The 22,477-nt window shown below is 36.6% G+C and overlaps 1 protein-coding gene and 1 long non-coding RNA gene across 2 annotated transcripts in view; one reads left to right on the top strand and one right to left on the bottom strand.

The window, feature by feature from the left end:
* The window catches only part of LOC108738475, a 144,193-nt gene that overhangs the window by 59,261 nt on the left and 62,455 nt on the right, over positions 1 to 22,477 (top strand). The window lies entirely within an intron of this gene.
* The window catches only part of LOC108738444, a 107,664-nt gene that overhangs the window by 56,747 nt on the left and 28,440 nt on the right, over positions 1 to 22,477 (bottom strand). Inside the window, exon 3 of the mRNA XM_018471857.1 lies at positions 7,470 to 7,745. Within this exon, the coding sequence (XP_018327359.1) occupies positions 7,470 to 7,745 (276 nt within the window). The remainder of the gene's footprint in view (positions 1 to 7,469; positions 7,746 to 22,477) is intronic.

Here is a 22,477-nt window from a genome sequence, read left to right as displayed (position 1 = left end):
GATGCTACATTTTAGGATTACGTATGCTCCAACAAGGTCCACTTGTGTGGATATCTACTTGCTGAAAACGAATCCCGGCGTAGCCAACCTCAACGTGATAGGCACGTTAGCTTAATCGAATAAAATACAGACCACTTCGAATTATTTTATTCGTGCCCAACACGTTGAGGTTAGCTACGCCGGGATCCGTTTCAGCAAGTAGATATCCATATTTTTAAATGGACCTTGTTGGAGCATACGTAATCCTTAAATGTATCATCGTACTACAGATGGCGTTTACCGCGCCATTTGTGGTATTTTCTAAAACGCGCTGTTAAGACAGCAGGTAAAGGTTGGTCTGTGTTCTGCCGGAGCTGTCTGTGACACGCTGATGAGATCCAAAAAGATCGAAATCGCGATCGGCGTCTGGCAGTTTCGACAGAATACAGACCACTTCGAATAATTTTATTCGAATTATTTTAATATCAGTACGCTTACGAGTAGCCAAAAGAATCTTGGCACCTGCTGGTTGACTTCCTGTTCCCCGCTAATTTATGTTCTTTCCTATATTCCTGTGTCTATGGTATATTGTACAGTAAAACCTAGAAAATTTAAACCTCTGCAACTTTTGCTTCCCTTTCACTTGTCCAGGTTTTACCAATCACTATTGTTTAATGTTTTCCCATATTTTATTGTGAAATTTTGTCAAAAAAGTAAATAGAACCCGGCTCTGTACTTTAGATATAAATGCCAGTTCCACTTCTATTAGTAGGAACACAAACAATTCACAGTTACGTTTTGATTATTAAGAATTGCCATCGTCAGTGTCTTCCCTGTTGTGTATTAATTAAACAGTAACCAACGTGGGGAAACGGCGAGAACTAATAATATTTACCACCAATCGAAAGTCTAATTAAATAAAAATTCTAATTCATCATACATTATTTAACTTTGTTCCAACTTTTAAATTATGTATTAGTTCTTTGTGTTTATTTATAGACTTATTGACTGGTATCGTGACAACCCCATATTAGGTAATCTTCCACAAGGGCCTGTCATAGGCCATTTGCTGTCCCATTTTTACTTTTAATCGACATAATGCATTATAAATCTTTCAAAAACTAAATATCTGTTTATGTGCCTAGGCGCTTTAGAATTTGCATCTTCTGCTGATTGATCCATATCGACCGAAACATTATGTAGTTGTTCTTGTATTGATCATGGAACTAAGCGCCAGATTTATTTTTTCTGGTAGTAAATTATTATACCTAACGATGGCAATTCTGGTTACAAAGTCACTAGCCAAATAAAGATGTAAGCAGGCACATTAAAAAGCGGAATGTAATGTATTGGTATGTAAAGAACATTAATTCGTAGAAATGCAGTGAATAACATCAACGTTCACGTAAAATGTCATTCTTTCACATTAAACATTGTTAGGATTTACGTGCGGGTTTTTATTGATTCGAGTTCGTTAAATAGAACGGGTAGAAACACTTACAAAAGGTACATATAAATGTTATTGGTATTGCGTATACAAATACAAAAGAACAAAGAGGGAAAAATTGTTTTTATCTGAACATTTTGGAATAACTTTTACTTTAGATCTATTTGATGATACAAACCTGTAAGTACCTTTTTTCTGTTCGCGATTATTTATTTTTTAATAAAATGTATTTGGATTTGGAGAGACGTGAAGATTATTCTGGAAGTACAGTTTTCCATCCATAATTTATAATTATTCCGCGAATGAAACTCAATAGCCATTAATGTCTCTTGAGTAAATAATACTGTTCCTACTTAACATTACCTTCGATTCGTCTACAACTTGATGGATTCGCTTTTAAATATAGACAGTTCGGCTTCTTAATTTTTTTAATATAATATCCATCAGTCATGTCAAATTATTCATATATTTCACACCTTAAAGGCAACTATGCCATTAAAAGCCTTCTTATTTTGTAAAGCATTAAGATGGTGGTGTTGAGACTTAATGTTTCTGTGGATACTTGAGATATCCAGAAATTAATAGAGAAACGCTAAAAGAGCGCATGTAGCGTTCGAAGAACATGTACTACATGTACAGTTGTAGAGTCTAGAGAGAGGATAGAGCAACTGCAGCGCTAGATAGGGATACTACTGATGCGAGTGGGGCAATCACCGCGCGTGGCTACGGTCACTACCGCGCGTAGTTGGGGCTAAGGTCTGCCACCGCTAGTAACGCGCAAACAGGACTGTTACTGCGCATGGTTAGTTACCGGGAGTAAGATAGACTACCCACGCGTATATTGGACTAGTCACAAATTCAAACGAATACTTATTGGGAGCTATTTTTAATCAAGGATTTAATTAGATCATTTTTTTAAATCAATTCTTTTCTTTCAATTTACTAGCACGAAAGATTGATGTACGCATGAAGCTGTTCAACATTGTCTAGAATTGACATAGACACTAATTTTTATTACAATAAAAGACATTGCTCCTTGATGTTTGTTTATTTTTAGGGCTTTTGCAGTTATTACCAAACGGAAAACAATAATCATTCGTTTATATAACAGGGTTAGCACACATACTTCAGTACCAACGTGAAAAAGTGAACAGTTAACCTAATGAACCATTCCGTGCTATCTATAAAGCAGCAATAATCTATAAAGCATTGATTTTACGACCGTCATTTCTTAGCCCGAGCCCCGTAATGTCACATTAGCGAACAAAATTGTGTCAGATTGTTGCAGCGAACGCGTTTCAGCGTTTTATTGACTCTGACAGACAGAATGAGAAAGAGATTTTTACTTTGCATCATTTACAACCGAGGCGTTACATTGAATCTAGCGAATTATTGGACATTTTAAAAATTTAAGTGCACCACTATGTAGCATGGACTTTATTCATAATAGAACTACGTGGTCGATAATGCGTTGAACAAAATTCGTCGCCTGAACGTTTTCCAGGCTTGATTTGTTGATCTTTAAATTAATGTTGTTCGTAAATTAAGAATGAAAATATGCCTCGAAATTTAGGACGGTGTCAAGTCATTCACCGTTTGAATTTTTGAAACATCTTGTCTCTGTTTGTTATGTTTAATGAATAGAGTAATGGGTTGGCGCGTTTTTGGCAGAATTTGCCAGGGGTGTTGGAATAAAGCAGGTCGTTCGTTGTATTCATTTATACAAATGATAAATCCTTTGTGCTGGCGGCTGACGGTACTCCCGAAAATTAAGGTAATTAAATATAAGAATCCCTCAGGAGAATAACGAAATGTAAGTAAACAAGAGAATGACAGTGGCATAAATTGCTAGCAGGAATTTGGTTTTCTTCTGTCTACCTCTCTAATTTCCTTGCGTTCTGATGCGCGGCGCTGTGTCTCTCTATTTGCATACCAACTATTTCAGTTGATACCCTTAATGACTTCCAATTGAATAGAATCTTTTTGTTTCGTATTTATTAAAAAGTAATAGTCGACACGTAGCCAAGCAGAACGAAAAGGCCATCGTGGTCAATGGTCAGACGTGAACTATGATTTCGAATTCGTTGGATCTCGTCAGCACGCCGTCGACAGTCTGACAAAGTACAGATCAACTCTAATATTTACTGCCTTTAGACAGCGTTTAATAATGACCACTATCAATTTCAATTTTATAAATGAACCGACTAAACAGAAACTGATCAATGCAAGGAACTTGATTTATATCAAATGATTGGTTTACATATTTATTGATAACTCTATTATCTCACAGTGTTTAACCAAAAGTGTCTACGTGCCCATTTCTTGGCCAATAATTTCGTAATCCTTACTTTAGTTGACTTCCTTAAGCGTCCTCTCTATAAAGTATTTAAGTGTCTACAGATTTATATAGTGAGACAAAGGATATCTCATAATATAATAAGACCTTTTCAAACAATATGAAACAATAATTAGCATTAAAGACTTTCANTCCCACTGCCCACCTTCACCACCCACCAACCACTACGAATCACTCACTTCCCACCACCCACCTTCACCACCCACCAACCACTACGAATCACTCATTTCCCACCGCCCACCTTCACCACCGACCAATCACTACGGATCACTCACTGGACACCACCCATCAACTACCACCCACTGCCCACCACCCACCAACTACCACCCACTGCCCATCACCCACCAACTACCACCCACCACCTAATATCCACCCCTCATTGTCCATCACCCACCAATCGTCCCTCATTGTCTGTCCCTCACCGCCTCCACACACCTTCACCACTTACGAATCTTAAAAATCGAGAACTAAAGAGGACTTTGGTCTTCCCTAAGACTTCAATCGAACGTCGTAGATCACCGAATAAAAAGGACAGTCAGAGGATTTACGGTTGTTTACAAAGTTCGCCATTGGTCAGACCTTGGAAACAATCAATCTTGCCCGAGATAACAGTAACAGCTTCACGTGTTGTACTTAAAGCGTTCCGTTTCGATGATAACTGTGTCAAATTGAATTTACCGTTAACTGGGGCATTGCTAAAACCGATCCTCATAATTTTAGTGTCAAGGGTCGCGAAGGTGCTCACATAAAAATGTAGTATATCGAATAAACCTCAAAAAGTTCTAGCAATAAGTAGTAAACATGTAATAACATGTTGTCTGGTTCAATTTTCGTGACCTACTTTGGACGCTATTATTCTAGATGATACTTTTTAACCTTTACAAGTGAACAACTTTACGAGTTTCACTATTAAAGCACGCAACCAGAATGCCAAATTGACGAAAACAAGCAAAATAAGAGTACCTATTTATATTTAAAAAGGTTCATAATGCACTTTGGTTATAAAATCAGGTTTATAGACTCTGTAACTATCATGCCATTTATTTCTTAATTAAAATCATGGAGTTAAATAAACCATTTTTCGAAAATATTCTTGTTTGATCATACAACTATTGACAACTATTATAAATGTAGATAGAAGCAAAACTTCTGAGACTTCCGTAGAACTCCACGATGGTGAAGGAGTGGGGAGAGTATAGATCATCAATTGGAGACTTTTAGATTTCAAAATAGTATCAAAAAACAGTAATAGGAGCTAGTATATTTATTGTTCTTCTATAAAGGCAACAGTGACTTAAGGATTTACTATATGTTGTATATTGTTGGAAGATTATTATATACTTTAAGATTTCATCAAAGTTTGGCGATTGGAACGGCCAAAGTATGTCACTGAATATAAGAGCCGATCCAATCTTTGCTGTTTATAGGATTTGCAAACTTTTTAGATGTCGTTCTCGAGAATTTTCATGATTATAGTATGGCATTTTCTGGTCGTTTAGGTAATCGCTTTATGGAAATGAGTCTCATCACTGAACGTTATGTTTTCGAGTGTTCGCCAAAGTCCAAAAGCGTAGCAACATCATTCTGACGTTTGCCTCTGGTAAGACATAATCACCGCCACTTAATTTTTGCACAATTTACATTTTTAAAGGATGAATCTTTAACTTTCTTCTCAAAACTGATTTTCTGATGCATGCAGTGACTGCAGTCTTCCTTTTTGAGTTTCTTGGATTTATGGAGTTCTTTGTCGCATCTGAATCACATTTTCTAGCGTCACCATTGCCGTTTGTAGGTATTAATAGAGTTATTGTTGTTATTACTTTGCTGTGATTCTTTACTTTCAATGTGTAGGTGTCCACAAAGGGTCTTGTTGTATTTCAAACAATAGATCGTGTTTAAACGTTTGCCTTTTATAAACCCATCCTAATTATGACAGGCGATTGTCTAGGGATTAATTCGGATAATGCCGGTTGACCTCCTGGAGCCACGAGTTTCCTCCTACGAACAGAACAATAAGGGAAAAGCGTGATTCGAACGTCAGGGAAACGCACCATAACCACACCGTCGCGACGCCAGAAATGTCTATGCAAATAACGTCGGTGAAATCTTATAGCAAACTGGCATGAATGATTGATGAAAATCGAGCTTAGTGGCTATCAAACGGAGAAAACGATCCCTAATTTCAAAAGGGTTAGGACAATTTCGATTGTAGGTTTTATACGCATTGGATTTATGGAGTTTATTGTCAAAAAAAAAAGTAAATTTCATTGTAGAATCATGTAAAGTTTTGGTCGATGCTGAAAAATAAATCTAATATCAAGTAATATAAGTGTGTCCAGTGAAAACCTTTTTGACTGATTGTAAAATATTAGATAATGAAAAGTAAAATTGATTTTGATAAAAATCTTAAACAAACGCAAAATTGAGACGATGTAGACGTTCACATAACTGGAGCAAGGAGAAGGAAATACGAAGAAAATTGCAATGAATGACGATGACAATACAAAGATTTATGAGTGTATTTGTATTTGTGCTTGCGTATGTCATTGACATACATCGAATGCGACCCTTTCGCAACGAAATGTTGGATTAAATTATATCTGTCGCTTACCATCCTTGCAATGCTTGCAGCCCAACGCCATTGACGTTATTTACAGTGGAGGAGCGTGGATATAAGAGTGGCAGACGATTCAACCGTAAAAATATGACGTATCGATCATATTCTGGAGTTGCAGTCATCGAAGAAATGATTTATTGTAGATGAAGCTAAAGACATCGTCGTCCTTTATACGCCAGTTGCGAATGCATTCAGCAGCGAGCTTAATCACGTCACGTCGCCGTCGGTGAATTTTAAAACTTTTCTCGGAACACTTGCCGATTGATTTATCAATTTAGATGCCATTTTGCAAAGTGGATATTTCACGTGTACACCAAATGCAATTCCTGCGATCCGAATCAAAAATAAGTGACGAAAAGCTTTTACACTTCACCAATACAAATCTTGAGTTGGATGGAAAGATCTACGTTTCATTTTGTTTTGGGTAAAAAACTTAATAAAACACAAACCATTCTTGACGTAAAACAAATCATGCACGTTTTGACAGCGTTCTGAGGTTCTTTGTTGTTCTTAGCATGACGTAATCATGCCTTCGATTGTTGAAAGAGACAGAAATCACTGGGTGTATGATCTGTGCTATACGGTGGATAATTGAAACCATCCCGATACAATTGACTGAAAAGACCTGTCATAATGTAGACATAGTTTGCTCCTATTGTCATGGATGAAAATCACAACCAAATACTCCAAATTTTCACCTTTGCTTTGCCAGCAACGAAGTACTTTAGAACGCTGTCAGAACAAACGTAATCTCAATTAGGATACTCATATTTAAGTGTCAAAATCACTTTTTTTATATGTCTGTGATTCATAAGAAGTTTTACTTCGGTTACCTACAATTTTTAACGGTTCAATATGAGTTCACCAAAAGACCGACATAGGGGTCACCTCCTTTGCTAGAAATAGTTTTTCTTGCTATAAGTAGGTAGTAAAGACATGGTCACTGGACTACTCATGTCGTATGCAAGATACAAAAAATATTTTCCAGATGTGAATTCCACTGTACAGGTCTCCATGTATTTGATAATTACAAACGGAAATTAGGAAAAGATGATACTGTGTTAACTTACCGGAACAAGCTTGTGGTGGCAGAGGGAAGATGAGGGTGGTCGAGGACTTCCTTCTGGCTACGGCGCAACCAAGTGATTGTGGTTTGAAGGAGCGCAGTTGCTGCATGAAGTCGGAACACTCCATAAGGGCGACGTCAGCGAAGTGCAGGTCGCACAGGATCTGGTTTTTGAAGCGACGAGCTCGCTTCTGGTTTGGACCCGTCAGGTTCAGACCGCAGCTGTTGCACCGCAGGCATTCCTCGTGATAGTGGTTGTTATCGTACAGCGGTGACGGCTCTGCGCAAATATCATTAGAAACAGATGAACGTTTTCGTGGTCGGGATTAATAGACGTGGAATTAGCTGGCTCGCATGTATATGACATAGACATAGGAACATATGGACAGAGCCTAAGTGTTATCTTAAGGGTCTAGAGTGAAGTCTTTGAGGAATAGGTAGGCAGTTTCCATATCGTGGTGCCAAGATTCTGTAGCTTGCATCTCTCCACCATCAGCAAGTTTCTGACCTACTATGCGTGCGAATTTTGGGTAGTGTCTTGTCATTTCCGTATCGATACGTTTTGCTGTGGTATGGATCGTCCTGTTTGAACACGTTTGGCATTTACAATTTAGGCTCGTTCAATCGGGACAAACCATAGAACACAACAATATCAATACGAAAATACTAAAAATGGCGCAGTAAACGCCATCTGTAGCACGATGCTACATTTTAGGATTACGTATGCTCCAACAAGGTCCACTTGTGTGGATACCTACTTGTTGAAAACGAATCCCGGCGTAGCCAACCTCAACGTGATAGGCACGTTAGCTTAATCGAATAAAATAATTCGAAGTGGTCTGTATTCTGTCGAAACTGCCAGACGCGGATCGCGATTTCGATCTTTTTGGATCTCATCAGCGCGTCGCAGGCAGCTCCGACAGAACACAGACCAACTTTTACCTGCTGTCTTAACAGTGCGTTTTAGAAAATACTACAAATGGCGCAGTAAACGCCATCTGTAGCACGATGCTACATTTTAGGATTACGTATGCTCCAACAAGGTCCACTTGTGTGGATATCTACTTGCTGAAAACGAATCCCGGCGTAGCCAACCTCAACGTGATAGGCACGTTAGCTTAATCGAATAAAATACAGACCACTTCGAATTATTTTATTCGTGCCCAACACGTTGAGGTTAGCTACGCCGGGATCCGTTTCAGCAAGTAGATATCCATATTTTTAAATGGACCTTGTTGGAGCATACGTAATCCTTAAATGTATCATCGTACTACAGATGGCGTTTACCGCGCCATTTGTGGTATTTTCTAAAACGCGCTGTTAAGACAGCAGGTAAAGGTTGGTCTGTGTTCTGCCGGAGCTGTCTGTGACACGCTGATGAGATCCAAAAAGATCGAAATCGCGATCGGCGTCTGGCAGTTTCGACAGAATACAGACCACTTCGAATAATTTTATTCGAATTATTTTAATATCAGTACGCTTACGAGTAGCCAAAAGAATCTTGGCACCTGCTGGTTGACTTCCTGTTCCCCGCTAATTTATGTTCTTTCCTATATTCCTGTGTCTATGGTATATTGTACAGTAAAACCTAGAAAATTTAAACCTCTGCAACTTTTGCTTCCCTTTCACTTGTCCAGGTTTTACCAATCACTATTGTTTAATGTTTTCCCATATTTTATTGTGAAATTTTGTCAAAAAAGTAAATAGAACCCGGCTCTGTACTTTAGATATAAATGCCAGTTCCACTTCTATTAGTAGGAACACAAACAATTCACAGTTACGTTTTGATTATTAAGAATTGCCATCGTCAGTGTCTTCCCTGTTGTGTATTAATTAAACAGTAACCAACGTGGGGAAACGGCGAGAACTAATAATATTTACCACCAATCGAAAGTCTAATTAAATAAAAATTCTAATTCATCATACATTATTTAACTTTGTTCCAACTTTTAAATTATGTATTAGTTCTTTGTGTTTATTTATAGACTTATTGACTGGTATCGTGACAACCCCATATTAGGTAATCTTCCACAAGGGCCTGTCATAGGCCATTTGCTGTCCCATTTTTACTTTTAATCGACATAATGCATTATAAATCTTTCAAAAACTAAATATCTGTTTATGTGCCTAGGCGCTTTAGAATTTGCATCTTCTGCTGATTGATCCATATCGACCGAAACATTATGTAGTTGTTCTTGTATTGATCATGGAACTAAGCGCCAGATTTATTTTTTCTGGTAGTAAATTATTATACCTAACGATGGCAATTCTGGTTACAAAGTCACTAGCCAAATAAAGATGTAAGCAGGCACATTAAAAAGCGGAATGTAATGTATTGGTATGTAAAGAACATTAATTCGTAGAAATGCAGTGAATAACATCAACGTTCACGTAAAATGTCATTCTTTCACATTAAACATTGTTAGGATTTACGTGCGGGTTTTTATTGATTCGAGTTCGTTAAATAGAACGGGTAGAAACACTTACAAAAGGTACATATAAATGTTATTGGTATTGCGTATACAAATACAAAAGAACAAAGAGGGAAAAATTGTTTTTATCTGAACATTTTGGAATAACTTTTACTTTAGATCTATTTGATGATACAAACCTGTAAGTACCTTTTTTCTGTTCGCGATTATTTATTTTTTAATAAAATGTATTTGGATTTGGAGAGACGTGAAGATTATTCTGGAAGTACAGTTTTCCATCCATAATTTATAATTATTCCGCGAATGAAACTCAATAGCCATTAATGTCTCTTGAGTAAATAATACTGTTCCTACTTAACATTACCTTCGATTCGTCTACAACTTGATGGATTCGCTTTTAAATATAGACAGTTCGGCTTCTTAATTTTTTTAATATAATATCCATCAGTCATGTCAAATTATTCATATATTTCACACCTTAAAGGCAACTATGCCATTAAAAGCCTTCTTATTTTGTAAAGCATTAAGATGGTGGTGTTGAGACTTAATGTTTCTGTGGATACTTGAGATATCCAGAAATTAATAGAGAAACGCTAAAAGAGCGCATGTAGCGTTCGAAGAACATGTACTACATGTACAGTTGTAGAGTCTAGAGAGAGGATAGAGCAACTGCAGCGCTAGATAGGGATACTACTGATGCGAGTGGGGCAATCACCGCGCGTGGCTACGGTCACTACCGCGCGTAGTTGGGGCTAAGGTCTGCCACCGCTAGTAACGCGCAAACAGGACTGTTACTGCGCATGGTTAGTTACCGGGAGTAAGATAGACTACCCACGCGTATATTGGACTAGTCACAAATTCAAACGAATACTTATTGGGAGCTATTTTTAATCAAGGATTTAATTAGATCATTTTTTTAAATCAATTCTTTTCTTTCAATTTACTAGCACGAAAGATTGATGTACGCATGAAGCTGTTCAACATTGTCTAGAATTGACATAGACACTAATTTTTATTACAATAAAAGACATTGCTCCTTGATGTTTGTTTATTTTTAGGGCTTTTGCAGTTATTACCAAACGGAAAACAATAATCATTCGTTTATATAACAGGGTTAGCACACATACTTCAGTACCAACGTGAAAAAGTGAACAGTTAACCTAATGAACCATTCCGTGCTATCTATAAAGCAGCAATAATCTATAAAGCATTGATTTTACGACCGTCATTTCTTAGCCCGAGCCCCGTAATGTCACATTAGCGAACAAAATTGTGTCAGATTGTTGCAGCGAACGCGTTTCAGCGTTTTATTGACTCTGACAGACAGAATGAGAAAGAGATTTTTACTTTGCATCATTTACAACCGAGGCGTTACATTGAATCTAGCGAATTATTGGACATTTTAAAAATTTAAGTGCACCACTATGTAGCATGGACTTTATTCATAATAGAACTACGTGGTCGATAATGCGTTGAACAAAATTCGTCGCCTGAACGTTTTCCAGGCTTGATTTGTTGATCTTTAAATTAATGTTGTTCGTAAATTAAGAATGAAAATATGCCTCGAAATTTAGGACGGTGTCAAGTCATTCACCGTTTGAATTTTTGAAACATCTTGTCTCTGTTTGTTATGTTTAATGAATAGAGTAATGGGTTGGCGCGTTTTTGGCAGAATTTGCCAGGGGTGTTGGAATAAAGCAGGTCGTTCGTTGTATTCATTTATACAAATGATAAATCCTTTGTGCTGGCGGCTGACGGTACTCCCGAAAATTAAGGTAATTAAATATAAGAATCCCTCAGGAGAATAACGAAATGTAAGTAAACAAGAGAATGACAGTGGCATAAATTGCTAGCAGGAATTTGGTTTTCTTCTGTCTACCTCTCTAATTTCCTTGCGTTCTGATGCGCGGCGCTGTGTCTCTCTATTTGCATACCAACTATTTCAGTTGATACCCTTAATGACTTCCAATTGAATAGAATCTTTTTGTTTCGTATTTATTAAAAAGTAATAGTCGACACGTAGCCAAGCAGAACGAAAAGGCCATCGTGGTCAATGGTCAGACGTGAACTATGATTTCGAATTCGTTGGATCTCGTCAGCACGCCGTCGACAGTCTGACAAAGTACAGATCAACTCTAATATTTACTGCCTTTAGACAGCGTTTAATAATGACCACTATCAATTTCAATTTTATAAATGAACCGACTAAACAGAAACTGATCAATGCAAGGAACTTGATTTATATCAAATGATTGGTTTACATATTTATTGATAACTCTATTATCTCACAGTGTTTAACCAAAAGTGTCTACGTGCCCATTTCTTGGCCAATAATTTCGTAATCCTTACTTTAGTTGACTTCCTTAAGCGTCCTCTCTATAAAGTATTTAAGTGTCTACAGATTTATATAGTGAGACAAAGGATATCTCATAATATAATAAGACCTTTTCAAACAATATGAAACAATAATTAGCATTAAAGACTTTCAGATGACGATATTCTACCCATTACTTGATTTTATATATTAATGTTTGAAATAAAATTGAATGCTGATTGATGCACTTGTTAGGAAACTAAACGAATGTCTACAGCTTCCCATTGGGTTTATTACTACGTCTTGGTCAACTCAGATTTCAAGTATAGTTTATTTTTACCTTTGCTATTTCGATTTTCAATTAAAAGCGACCATGTTTCTAGACTAAATATTGTCTTAAGGATTTAACGATAGCTTTCTGGAAATGGCTACTTAGGCGAACTCGTTCTTTCATTAGAACTTCCAAGATCTGAAGACGACCAATTAAGTGCTGAAAGACACTTGGAGTCGTTTCGTTGCTTTCACAATAAAATTGAAGTAAGTGTGTCTACAGGGTGTTTACAATTGCAATGATACTGTCACGCTTCAATTTAGCTAGACTGGAATAACGGAACGCTACCTAATTTATAAGCATTCAAAATTTCCTAACTCAATTTTCTTTGTAAATATTTTGCTTTGATGGTTTATAGGTTTTCCTTTGTATTGCGAAGGTTTGAAACGTGGCTGAAATTTACTACCACCAAAAAATATTAAATTGCCTTTGTAATCTTAACTTACATGGAAAATGGAACCTTCAAAGTAAGCAGGTGTTTGCAAATTAAGTCTTCAAAATGCTTGTGGCATTTACGGTAGGTAGGTACTTGATTCAGAATTTATAACTAAATTCAATTTTATAGGCAGGTAGGCAGGTACTTATATAAAACTTTCCTTTTAAAAAACATATTGCTTATGTGCTCACATTAGTACAAAAGAAAGTTTTTGGGCAGTTGGGCTACGCCGGAATGTCCCACTTCAGAGTCCTTTCAGGAATCGTGGGATTGGGTGGTTGGTGGTTCGGGTGAGAAAGATGAGACTGAAGAAATGAAGACAGAAGAGAATGAAAGATTATCTGTGGAATATTACTGCACCAGCAGGAAACCATAGAAAAACTTGGACCAAGGCAGACCCACCCAGATTCCTCCCTAATGCTAAGCAATGGTCTAAACTCCTAGGCCATGTCGCTCGGTCACATTGGTACAATTTACTTTAACAAATGAGAACACCTAGGATACCGTACGTTCGAATGGAACCCTCCTCATAGGATCATTCATGTGTCTGTCTGTCCGTTTTTCCTTAATAATATTTTCTTTTTCTTTGGAAATAAAGGGGAGTGATACACATAGCCTCTTTTAATAGAATACCCCATGGAGGGTTAATGAAAGACATATTAGAAGCACAAGAAGGAACAGAGAACAGAAAAAGATTAGATTACTGGAGGATTTGTTCAAGATAGAAAATAGTGGAGTGAAAACTGACGCCCGTTTCGTCGTTTTTATTATATTAAAATTGTTTTCTCATAAAAAGTTGATGGAAAGAGAAAGTCGTAGCCAACCCCGTATATTCATAAGAAATTTAAATTTATTGGGTCGTTCTTGACCCAGAAAAGTAAATAGTGTTCTGGCATAAACTGTTCGGCAAACTGTTTTCTCAGGAACACCTGAAAAACTTGAAAGTTTGTTTTGACAGCAGTTAGGGCCGAAAATAAGCTCGGAAGGTCGACCGACACGGAACGGGAAAAATCAAACCGACCAAATCTGCGCCGAGTTTTATTAAGAATCTGCCTCAAAATGCTACATTAAAAAATATTTTCGCTTGTGGCGCAAAAAATGAAATTAATATTACCTACCAAACGGATTGTGATTCTTGGCAGCGGATACCCTATAAATTTTCATTCAATAATCCAGGGGAGCATTTTTTCAAAACTGTTCTTCCACGATTCTCGTATCATACAAAGTAAACAGATTTCAAACGAAAATATAATTGTTTTTGTAGCGTTTAATTATTGTTTTTACGTCATAAAACAATAATTTGGAGATGCATCTTGGGAGATATCTCTTGAAAATTGACGAGTTAAGTCATGATGGTCGGTGGTAAAAAGTTAAACTAATAGCCAATAATTACCAAATTAGAAGATTTAGCTTTTCTGGTTTTCAGGCAAAATAGTAAGGGTTGGAGGGTTGCTTCTTTAAGCTATGCAATGACTTGAATTAGGTCCAGAGTCTCCAATGATATGGACTAATAACCATCATATTAGGAGACTCAACTTTTCTAGTTTTGACCTTCTTAAAGCAGTGGTAACAGTCGAGTTCTATGGTCTCTAAAAAATAAAAATAGAGTGGATGTTGCAATAAGTCCAACACATTGTTGTAGTGTCTGAAAATTGGTTAAACAGGTGCCGAAATTATTAATCATTTCCTTCAATCATAAGCATGTCATCTCACAACACCCTGCCGGGCTATTGTATCATACAAGTTTAAATTGACTTAAACTACTATACTTCGTTTAGTTTCTGTAGCGATGTGACCTTCAGCTTGACCGCCGCAAAGTAGAAAAAACAGCACTAGACCAGAAAAGAAAGGAGACAACTGTCGGCCAAACTCTTAACCGGTGAGGAGCGTATAATCCGTACAGTACTGCACGGAAAAATTGACCATTCTATCCACTATAATTGCATTGCTCAAATGTGCTGTTATTGGTACTAATTACTACTGAAAATATCTACGAGATGTTTATTTATATTTGAAGAAATATTAAAGGCATCAACGCTTGTTTTCGACTCGCACTACTATTCATGATTAAACAAAAATTTTGGCAGGTACTGTATGAAAAAGTATGTTTAATGAACAAGAGTCGAGAGTATAATGAGCTTTTTTTCTCACTACCTACGATTTTGCCAGGGCGCATCCAAGACATTGGAAGGGGCATGTCGCTAAAGAAAGTAAATGAAGTATACAATGAGTCAAATTTCTGTTTCAGTCTCCCTATTTGAACATTGGTTAGAAAGGACTCGAAATTACAAAGAGTTTCCTTGGATTCCACAAAAATACGTTTTCTTCAAAACATATATCACCTTACGATATCCTGCCGTACTTTCGTATCATACAAATTGGAATCGCCTTGTCGTTTATATTGTGCATTTCAAAAACATTGACATGAGAGAGAAGTAGAAATCAATGAAAAGGCCGAGTTTTGTCATTATACATATCTCAACGTTATGACCCACCAAACTCTAAACTACCTCTACCTTCCTTTCACCGTTTCGTCGAGGGCGATCATTAACTATCCATAATATGCTCACTTAACTCTATCTACTCCTACCTACGTATGGAAATTTGTGAAGGAAGTCGACAATCCGTCTTCGGCAATGAAATATTATGCTTTCACCCACGACATGCAGATAATTCAACATCATATTTTTCCTTGCATCAACTCACTCGTGAAATAAGGAAAAAATAAACAACTGTGATTGTGGATAGCAGGGATGATATTCACGGTGGAAAACCAAGGGTGATTTTCATTGAACCGTTCGAATAAAAGAAACGCAGTGTCCATTTCCTGTTTCACCCAGAGCTCCCATGAGTAAACAGCGAAGTACAAATACAACTCGTGTATGCCATAGCTGCGTATGTGTATGTTACTTATGATACGTGTAGGCCCTAATACTCGCTCGGTTAGTTTGATTACCGGAACAACAGCGGCGAGATAAATTTTGACAAGAGCCAAACCATTAACCAAATTACTACATTAATACTATTAAATGGTTCACTGTCTCTTTGTTATTACATTAGGTTTTCAATTAATGCCTCAATGAATCTTTTGCAAAAGCTTTTATAGAACAGTCATTTGGTTCGAAAAATAGTGGTTACCTTGAAAGTTTTCCGAGAGTTTTAAAAATTGGTAATTTTATAGATTTTGATCTGCTCTTTCCGAATTTCGACTTTGCCACCTCGTATTTTTNTCCAAAAAGATCGAAATCGCGATCGGCGTCTGGCAGTTTCGACAGAATACAGACCACTTCGAATAATTTTATTCGAATTATTTTAATATCAGTACGCTTACGAGTAGCCAAAAGAATCTTGGCACCTGCTGGTTGACTTCCTGTTCCCCGCTAATTTATGTTCTTTCCTATATTCCTGTGTCTATGGTATATTGTACAGTAAAACCTAGAAAATTTAAACCTCTGCAACTTTTGCTTCCCTTTCACTTGTCCAGGTTTTACCAATCACTATTGTTTAATGTTTTCCCATATTTTATTGTGAAATTTTGTCAAAAAAGTAAATAGAACCCGGCTCTGTACTTTAGATATAAATGCCAGTTCCACTTCTATTAGTAGGAACACAAACAATTCACAGTTACGTTTTGATTATTAAGAATTGCCATCGTCAGTGTCTTCCCTGTTGTGTATTAATTAAACAGTAACCAACGTGGGGAAACGGCGAGAACTAATAATATTTACCACCAATCGAAAGTCTAATTAAATAAAAATTCTAATTCATCATACATTATTTAACTTTGTTCCAACTTTTAAATTATGTATTAGTTCTTTGTGTTTATTTATAGACTTATTGACTGGTATCGTGACAACCCCATATTAGGTAATCTTCCACAAGGGCCTGTCATAGGCCATTTGCTGTCCCATTTTTACTTTTAATCGACATAATGCATTATAAATCTTTCAAAAACTAAATATCTGTTTATGTGCCTAGGCGCTTTAGAATTTGCATCTTCTGCTGATTGATCCATATCGACCGAAACATTATGTAGTTGTTCTTGTATTGATCATGGAACTAAGCGCCAGATTTATTTTTTCTGGTAGTAAATTATTATACCTAACGATGGCAATTCTGGTTACAAAGTCACTAGCCAAATAAAGATGTAAGCAGGCACATTAAAAAGCGGAATGTAATGTATTGGTATGTAAAGAACATTAATTCGTAGAAATGCAGTGAATAACATCAACGTTCACGTAAAATGTCATTCTTTCACATTAAACATTGTTAGGATTTACGTGCGGGTTTTTATTGATTCGAGTTCGTTAAATAGAACGGGTAGAAACACTTACAAAAGGTACATATAAATGTTATTGGTATTGCGTATACAAATACAAAAGAACAAAGAGGGAAAAATTGTTTTTATCTGAACATTTTGGAATAACTTTTACTTTAGATCTATTTGATGATACAAACCTGTAAGTACCTTTTTTCTGTTCGCGATTATTTATTTTTTAATAAAATGTATTTGGATTTGGAGAGACGTGAAGATTATTCTGGAAGTACAGTTTTCCATCCATAATTTATAATTATTCCGCGAATGAAACTCAATAGCCATTAATGTCTCTTGAGTAAATAATACTGTTCCTACTTAACATTACCTTCGATTCGTCTACAACTTGATGGATTCGCTTTTAAATATAGACAGTTCGGCTTCTTAATTTTTTTAATATAATATCCATCAGTCATGTCAAATTATTCATATATTTCACACCTTAAAGGCAACTATGCCATTAAAAGCCTTCTTATTTTGTAAAGCATTAAGATGGTGGTGTTGAGACTTAATGTTTCTGTGGATACTTGAGATATCCAGAAATTAATAGAGAAACGCTAAAAGAGCGCATGTAGCGTTCGAAGAACATGTACTACATGTACAGTTGTAGAGTCTAGAGAGAGGATAGAGCAACTGCAGCGCTAGATAGGGATACTACTGATGCGAGTGGGGCAATCACCGCGCGTGGCTACGGTCACTACCGCGCGTAGTTGGGGCTAAGGTCTGCCACCGCTAGTAACGCGCAAACAGGACTGTTACTGCGCATGGTTAGTTACCGGGAGTAAGATAGACTACCCACGCGTATATTGGACTAGTCACAAATTCAAACGAATACTTATTGGGAGCTATTTTTAATCAAGGATTTAATTAGATCATTTTTTTAAATCAATTCTTTTCTTTCAATTTACTAGCACGAAAGATTGATGTACGCATGAAGCTGTTCAACATTGTCTAGAATTGACATAGACACTAATTTTTATTACAATAAAAGACATTGCTCCTTGATGTTTGTTTATTTTTAGGGCTTTTGCAGTTATTACCAAACGGAAAACAATAATCATTCGTTTATATAACAGGGTTAGCACACATACTTCAGTACCAACGTGAAAAAGTGAACAGTTAACCTAATGAACCATTCCGTGCTATCTATAAAGCAGCAATAATCTATAAAGCATTGATTTTACGACCGTCATTTCTTAGCCCGAGCCCCGTAATGTCACATTAGCGAACAAAATTGTGTCAGATTGTTGCAGCGAACGCGTTTCAGCGTTTTATTGACTCTGACAGACAGAATGAGAAAGAGATTTTTACTTTGCATCATTTACAACCGAGGCGTTACATTGAATCTAGCGAATTATTGGACATTTTAAAAATTTAAGTGCACCACTATGTAGCATGGACTTTATTCATAATAGAACTACGTGGTCGATAATGCGTTGAACAAAATTCGTCGCCTGAACGTTTTCCAGGCTTGATTTGTTGATCTTTAAATTAATGTTGTTCGTAAATTAAGAATGAAAATATGCCTCGAAATTTAGGACGGTGTCAAGTCATTCACCGTTTGAATTTTTGAAACATCTTGTCTCTGTTTGTTATGTTTAATGAATAGAGTAATGGGTTGGCGCGTTTTTGGCAGAATTTGCCAGGGGTGTTGGAATAAAGCAGGTCGTTCGTTGTATTCATTTATACAAATGATAAATCCTTTGTGCTGGCGGCTGACGGTACTCCCGAAAATTAAGGTAATTAAATATAAGAATCCCTCAGGAGAATAACGAAATGTAAGTAAACAAGAGAATGACAGTGGCATAAATTGCTAGCAGGAATTTGGTTTTCTTCTGTCTACCTCTCTAATTTCCTTGCGTTCTGATGCGCGGCGCTGTGTCTCTCTATTTGCATACCAACTATTTCAGTTGATACCCTTAATGACTTCCAATTGAATAGAATCTTTTTGTTTCGTATTTATTAAAAAGTAATAGTCGACACGTAGCCAAGCAGAACGAAAAGGCCATCGTGGTCAATGGTCAGACGTGAACTATGATTTCGAATTCGTTGGATCTCGTCAGCACGCCGTCGACAGTCTGACAAAGTACAGATCAACTCTAATATTTACTGCCTTTAGACAGCGTTTAATAATGACCACTATCAATTTCAATTTTATAAATGAACCGACTAAACAGAAACTGATCAATGCAAGGAACTTGATTTATATCAAATGATTGGTTTACATATTTATTGATAACTCTATTATCTCACAGTGTTTAACCAAAAGTGTCTACGTGCCCATTTCTTGGCCAATAATTTCGTAATCCTTACTTTAGTTGACTTCCTTAAGCGTCCTCTCTATAAAGTATTTAAGTGTCTACAGATTTATATAGTGAGACAAAGGATATCTCATAATATAATAAGACCTTTTCAAACAATATGAAACAATAATTAGCATTAAAGACTTTCAGATGACGATATTCTACCCATTACTTGATTTTATATATTAATGTTTGAAATAAAATTGAATGCTGATTGATGCACTTGTTAGGAAACTAAACGAATGTCTACAGCTTCCCATTGGGTTTATTACTACGTCTTGGTCAACTCAGATTTCAAGTATAGTTTATTTTTACCTTTGCTATTTCGATTTTCAATTAAAAGCGACCATGTTTCTAGACTAAATATTGTCTTAAGGATTTAACGATAGCTTTCTGGAAATGGCTACTTAGGCGAACTCGTTCTTTCATTAGAACTTCCAAGATCTGAAGACGACCAATTAAGTGCTGAAAGACACTTGGAGTCGTTTCGTTGCTTTCACAATAAAATTGAAGTAAGTGTGTCTACAGGGTGTTTACAATTGCAATGATACTGTCACGCTTCAATTTAGCTAGACTGGAATAACGGAACGCTACCTAATTTATAAGCATTCAAAATTTCCTAACTCAATTTTCTTTGTAAATATTTTGCTTTGATGGTTTATAGGTTTTCCTTTGTATTGCGAAGGTTTGAAACGTGGCTGAAATTTACTACCACCAAAAAATATTAAATTGCCTTTGTAATCTTAACTTACATGGAAAATGGAACCTTCAAAGTAAGCAGGTGTTTGCAAATTAAGTCTTCAAAATGCTTGTGGCATTTACGGTAGGTAGGTACTTGATTCAGAATTTATAACTAAATTCAATTTTATAGGCAGGTAGGCAGGTACTTATATAAAACTTTCCTTTTAAAAAACATATTGCTTATGTGCTCACATTAGTACAAAAGAAAGTTTTTGGGCAGTTGGGCTACGCCGGAATGTCCCACTTCAGAGTCCTTTCAGGAATCGTGGGATTGGGTGGTTGGTGGTTCGGGTGAGAAAGATGAGACTGAAGAAATGAAGACAGAAGAGAATGAAAGATTATCTGTGGAATATTACTGCACCAGCAGGAAACCATAGAAAAACTTGGACCAAGGCAGACCCACCCAGATTCCTCCCTAATGCTAAGCAATGGTCTAAACTCCTAGGCCATGTCGCTCGGTCACATTGGTACAATTTACTTTAACAAATGAGAACACCTAGGATACCGTACGTTCGAATGGAACCCTCCTCATAGGATCATTCATGTGTCTGTCTGTCCGTTTTTCCTTAATAATATTTTCTTTTTCTTTGGAAATAAAGGGGAGTGATACACATAGCCTCTTTTAATAGAATACCCCATGGAGGGTTAATGAAAGACATATTAGAAGCACAAGAAGGAACAGAGAACAGAAAAAGATTAGATTACTGGAGGATTTGTTCAAGATAGAAAATAGTGGAGTGAAAACTGACGCCCGTTTCGTCGTTTTTATTATATTAAAATTGTTTTCTCATAAAAAGTTGATGGAAAGAGAAAGTCGTAGCCAACCCCGTATATTCATAAGAAATTTAAATTTATTGGGTCGTTCTTGACCCAGAAAAGTAAATAGTGTTCTGGCATAAACTGTTCGGCAAACTGTTTTCTCAGGAACACCTGAAAAACTTGAAAGTTTGTTTTGACAGCAGTTAGGGCCGAAAATAAGCTCGGAAGGTCGACCGACACGGAACGGGAAAAATCAAACCGACCAAATCTGCGCCGAGTTTTATTAAGAATCTGCCTCAAAATGCTACATTAAAAAATATTTTCGCTTGTGGCGCAAAAAATGAAATTAATATTACCTACCAAACGGATTGTGATTCTTGGCAGCGGATACCCTATAAATTTTCATTCAATAATCCAGGGGAGCATTTTTTCAAAACTGTTCTTCCACGATTCTCGTATCATACAAAGTAAACAGATTTCAAACGAAAATATAATTGTTTTTGTAGCGTTTAATTATTGTTTTTACGTCATAAAACAATAATTTGGAGATGCATCTTGGGAGATATCTCTTGAAAATTGACGAGTTAAGTCATGATGGTCGGTGGTAAAAAGTTAAACTAATAGCCAATAATTACCAAATTAGAAGATTTAGCTTTTCTGGTTTTCAGGCAAAATAGTAAGGGTTGGAGGGTTGCTTCTTTAAGCTATGCAATGACTTGAATTAGGTCCAGAGTCTCCAATGATATGGACTAATAACCATCATATTAGGAGACTCAACTTTTCTAGTTTTGACCTTCTTAAAGCAGTGGTAACAGTCGAGTTCTATGGTCTCTAAAAAATAAAAATAGAGTGGATGTTGCAATAAGTCCAACACATTGTTGTAGTGTCTGAAAATTGGTTAAACAGGTGCCGAAATTATTAATCATTTCCTTCAATCATAAGCATGTCATCTCACAACACCCTGCCGGGCTATTGTATCATACAAGTTTAAATTGACTTAAACTACTATACTTCGTTTAGTTTCTGTAGCGATGTGACCTTCAGCTTGACCGCCGCAAAGTAGAAAAAACAGCACTAGACCAGAAAAGAAAGGAGACAACTGTCGGCCAAACTCTTAACCGGTGAGGAGCGTATAATCCGTACAGTACTGCACGGAAAAATTGACCATTCTATCCACTATAATTGCATTGCTCAAATGTGCTGTTATTGGTACTAATTACTACTGAAAATATCTACGAGATGTTTATTTATATTTGAAGACATATTAAAGGCATCAACGCTTGTTTTCGACTCGCACTACTATTCATGATTGAACAAAACTTTTGGCAGGTACTGTATGAAAAAGTATGTTTAATGAACAAGAGTCGAGAGTATAATGAGC

Source organism: Agrilus planipennis, unplaced genomic scaffold (assembly GCF_000699045.2).
Source record: "Agrilus planipennis isolate EAB-ADULT unplaced genomic scaffold, Apla_2.0 scaffold20, whole genome shotgun sequence".
NCBI classification, from domain to species: domain Eukaryota; kingdom Metazoa; phylum Arthropoda; class Insecta; order Coleoptera; family Buprestidae; genus Agrilus; species Agrilus planipennis.
Note: the sequence above shows the minus strand (reverse complement) of the source record. Positions and strands in the feature narration are given on the sequence as shown.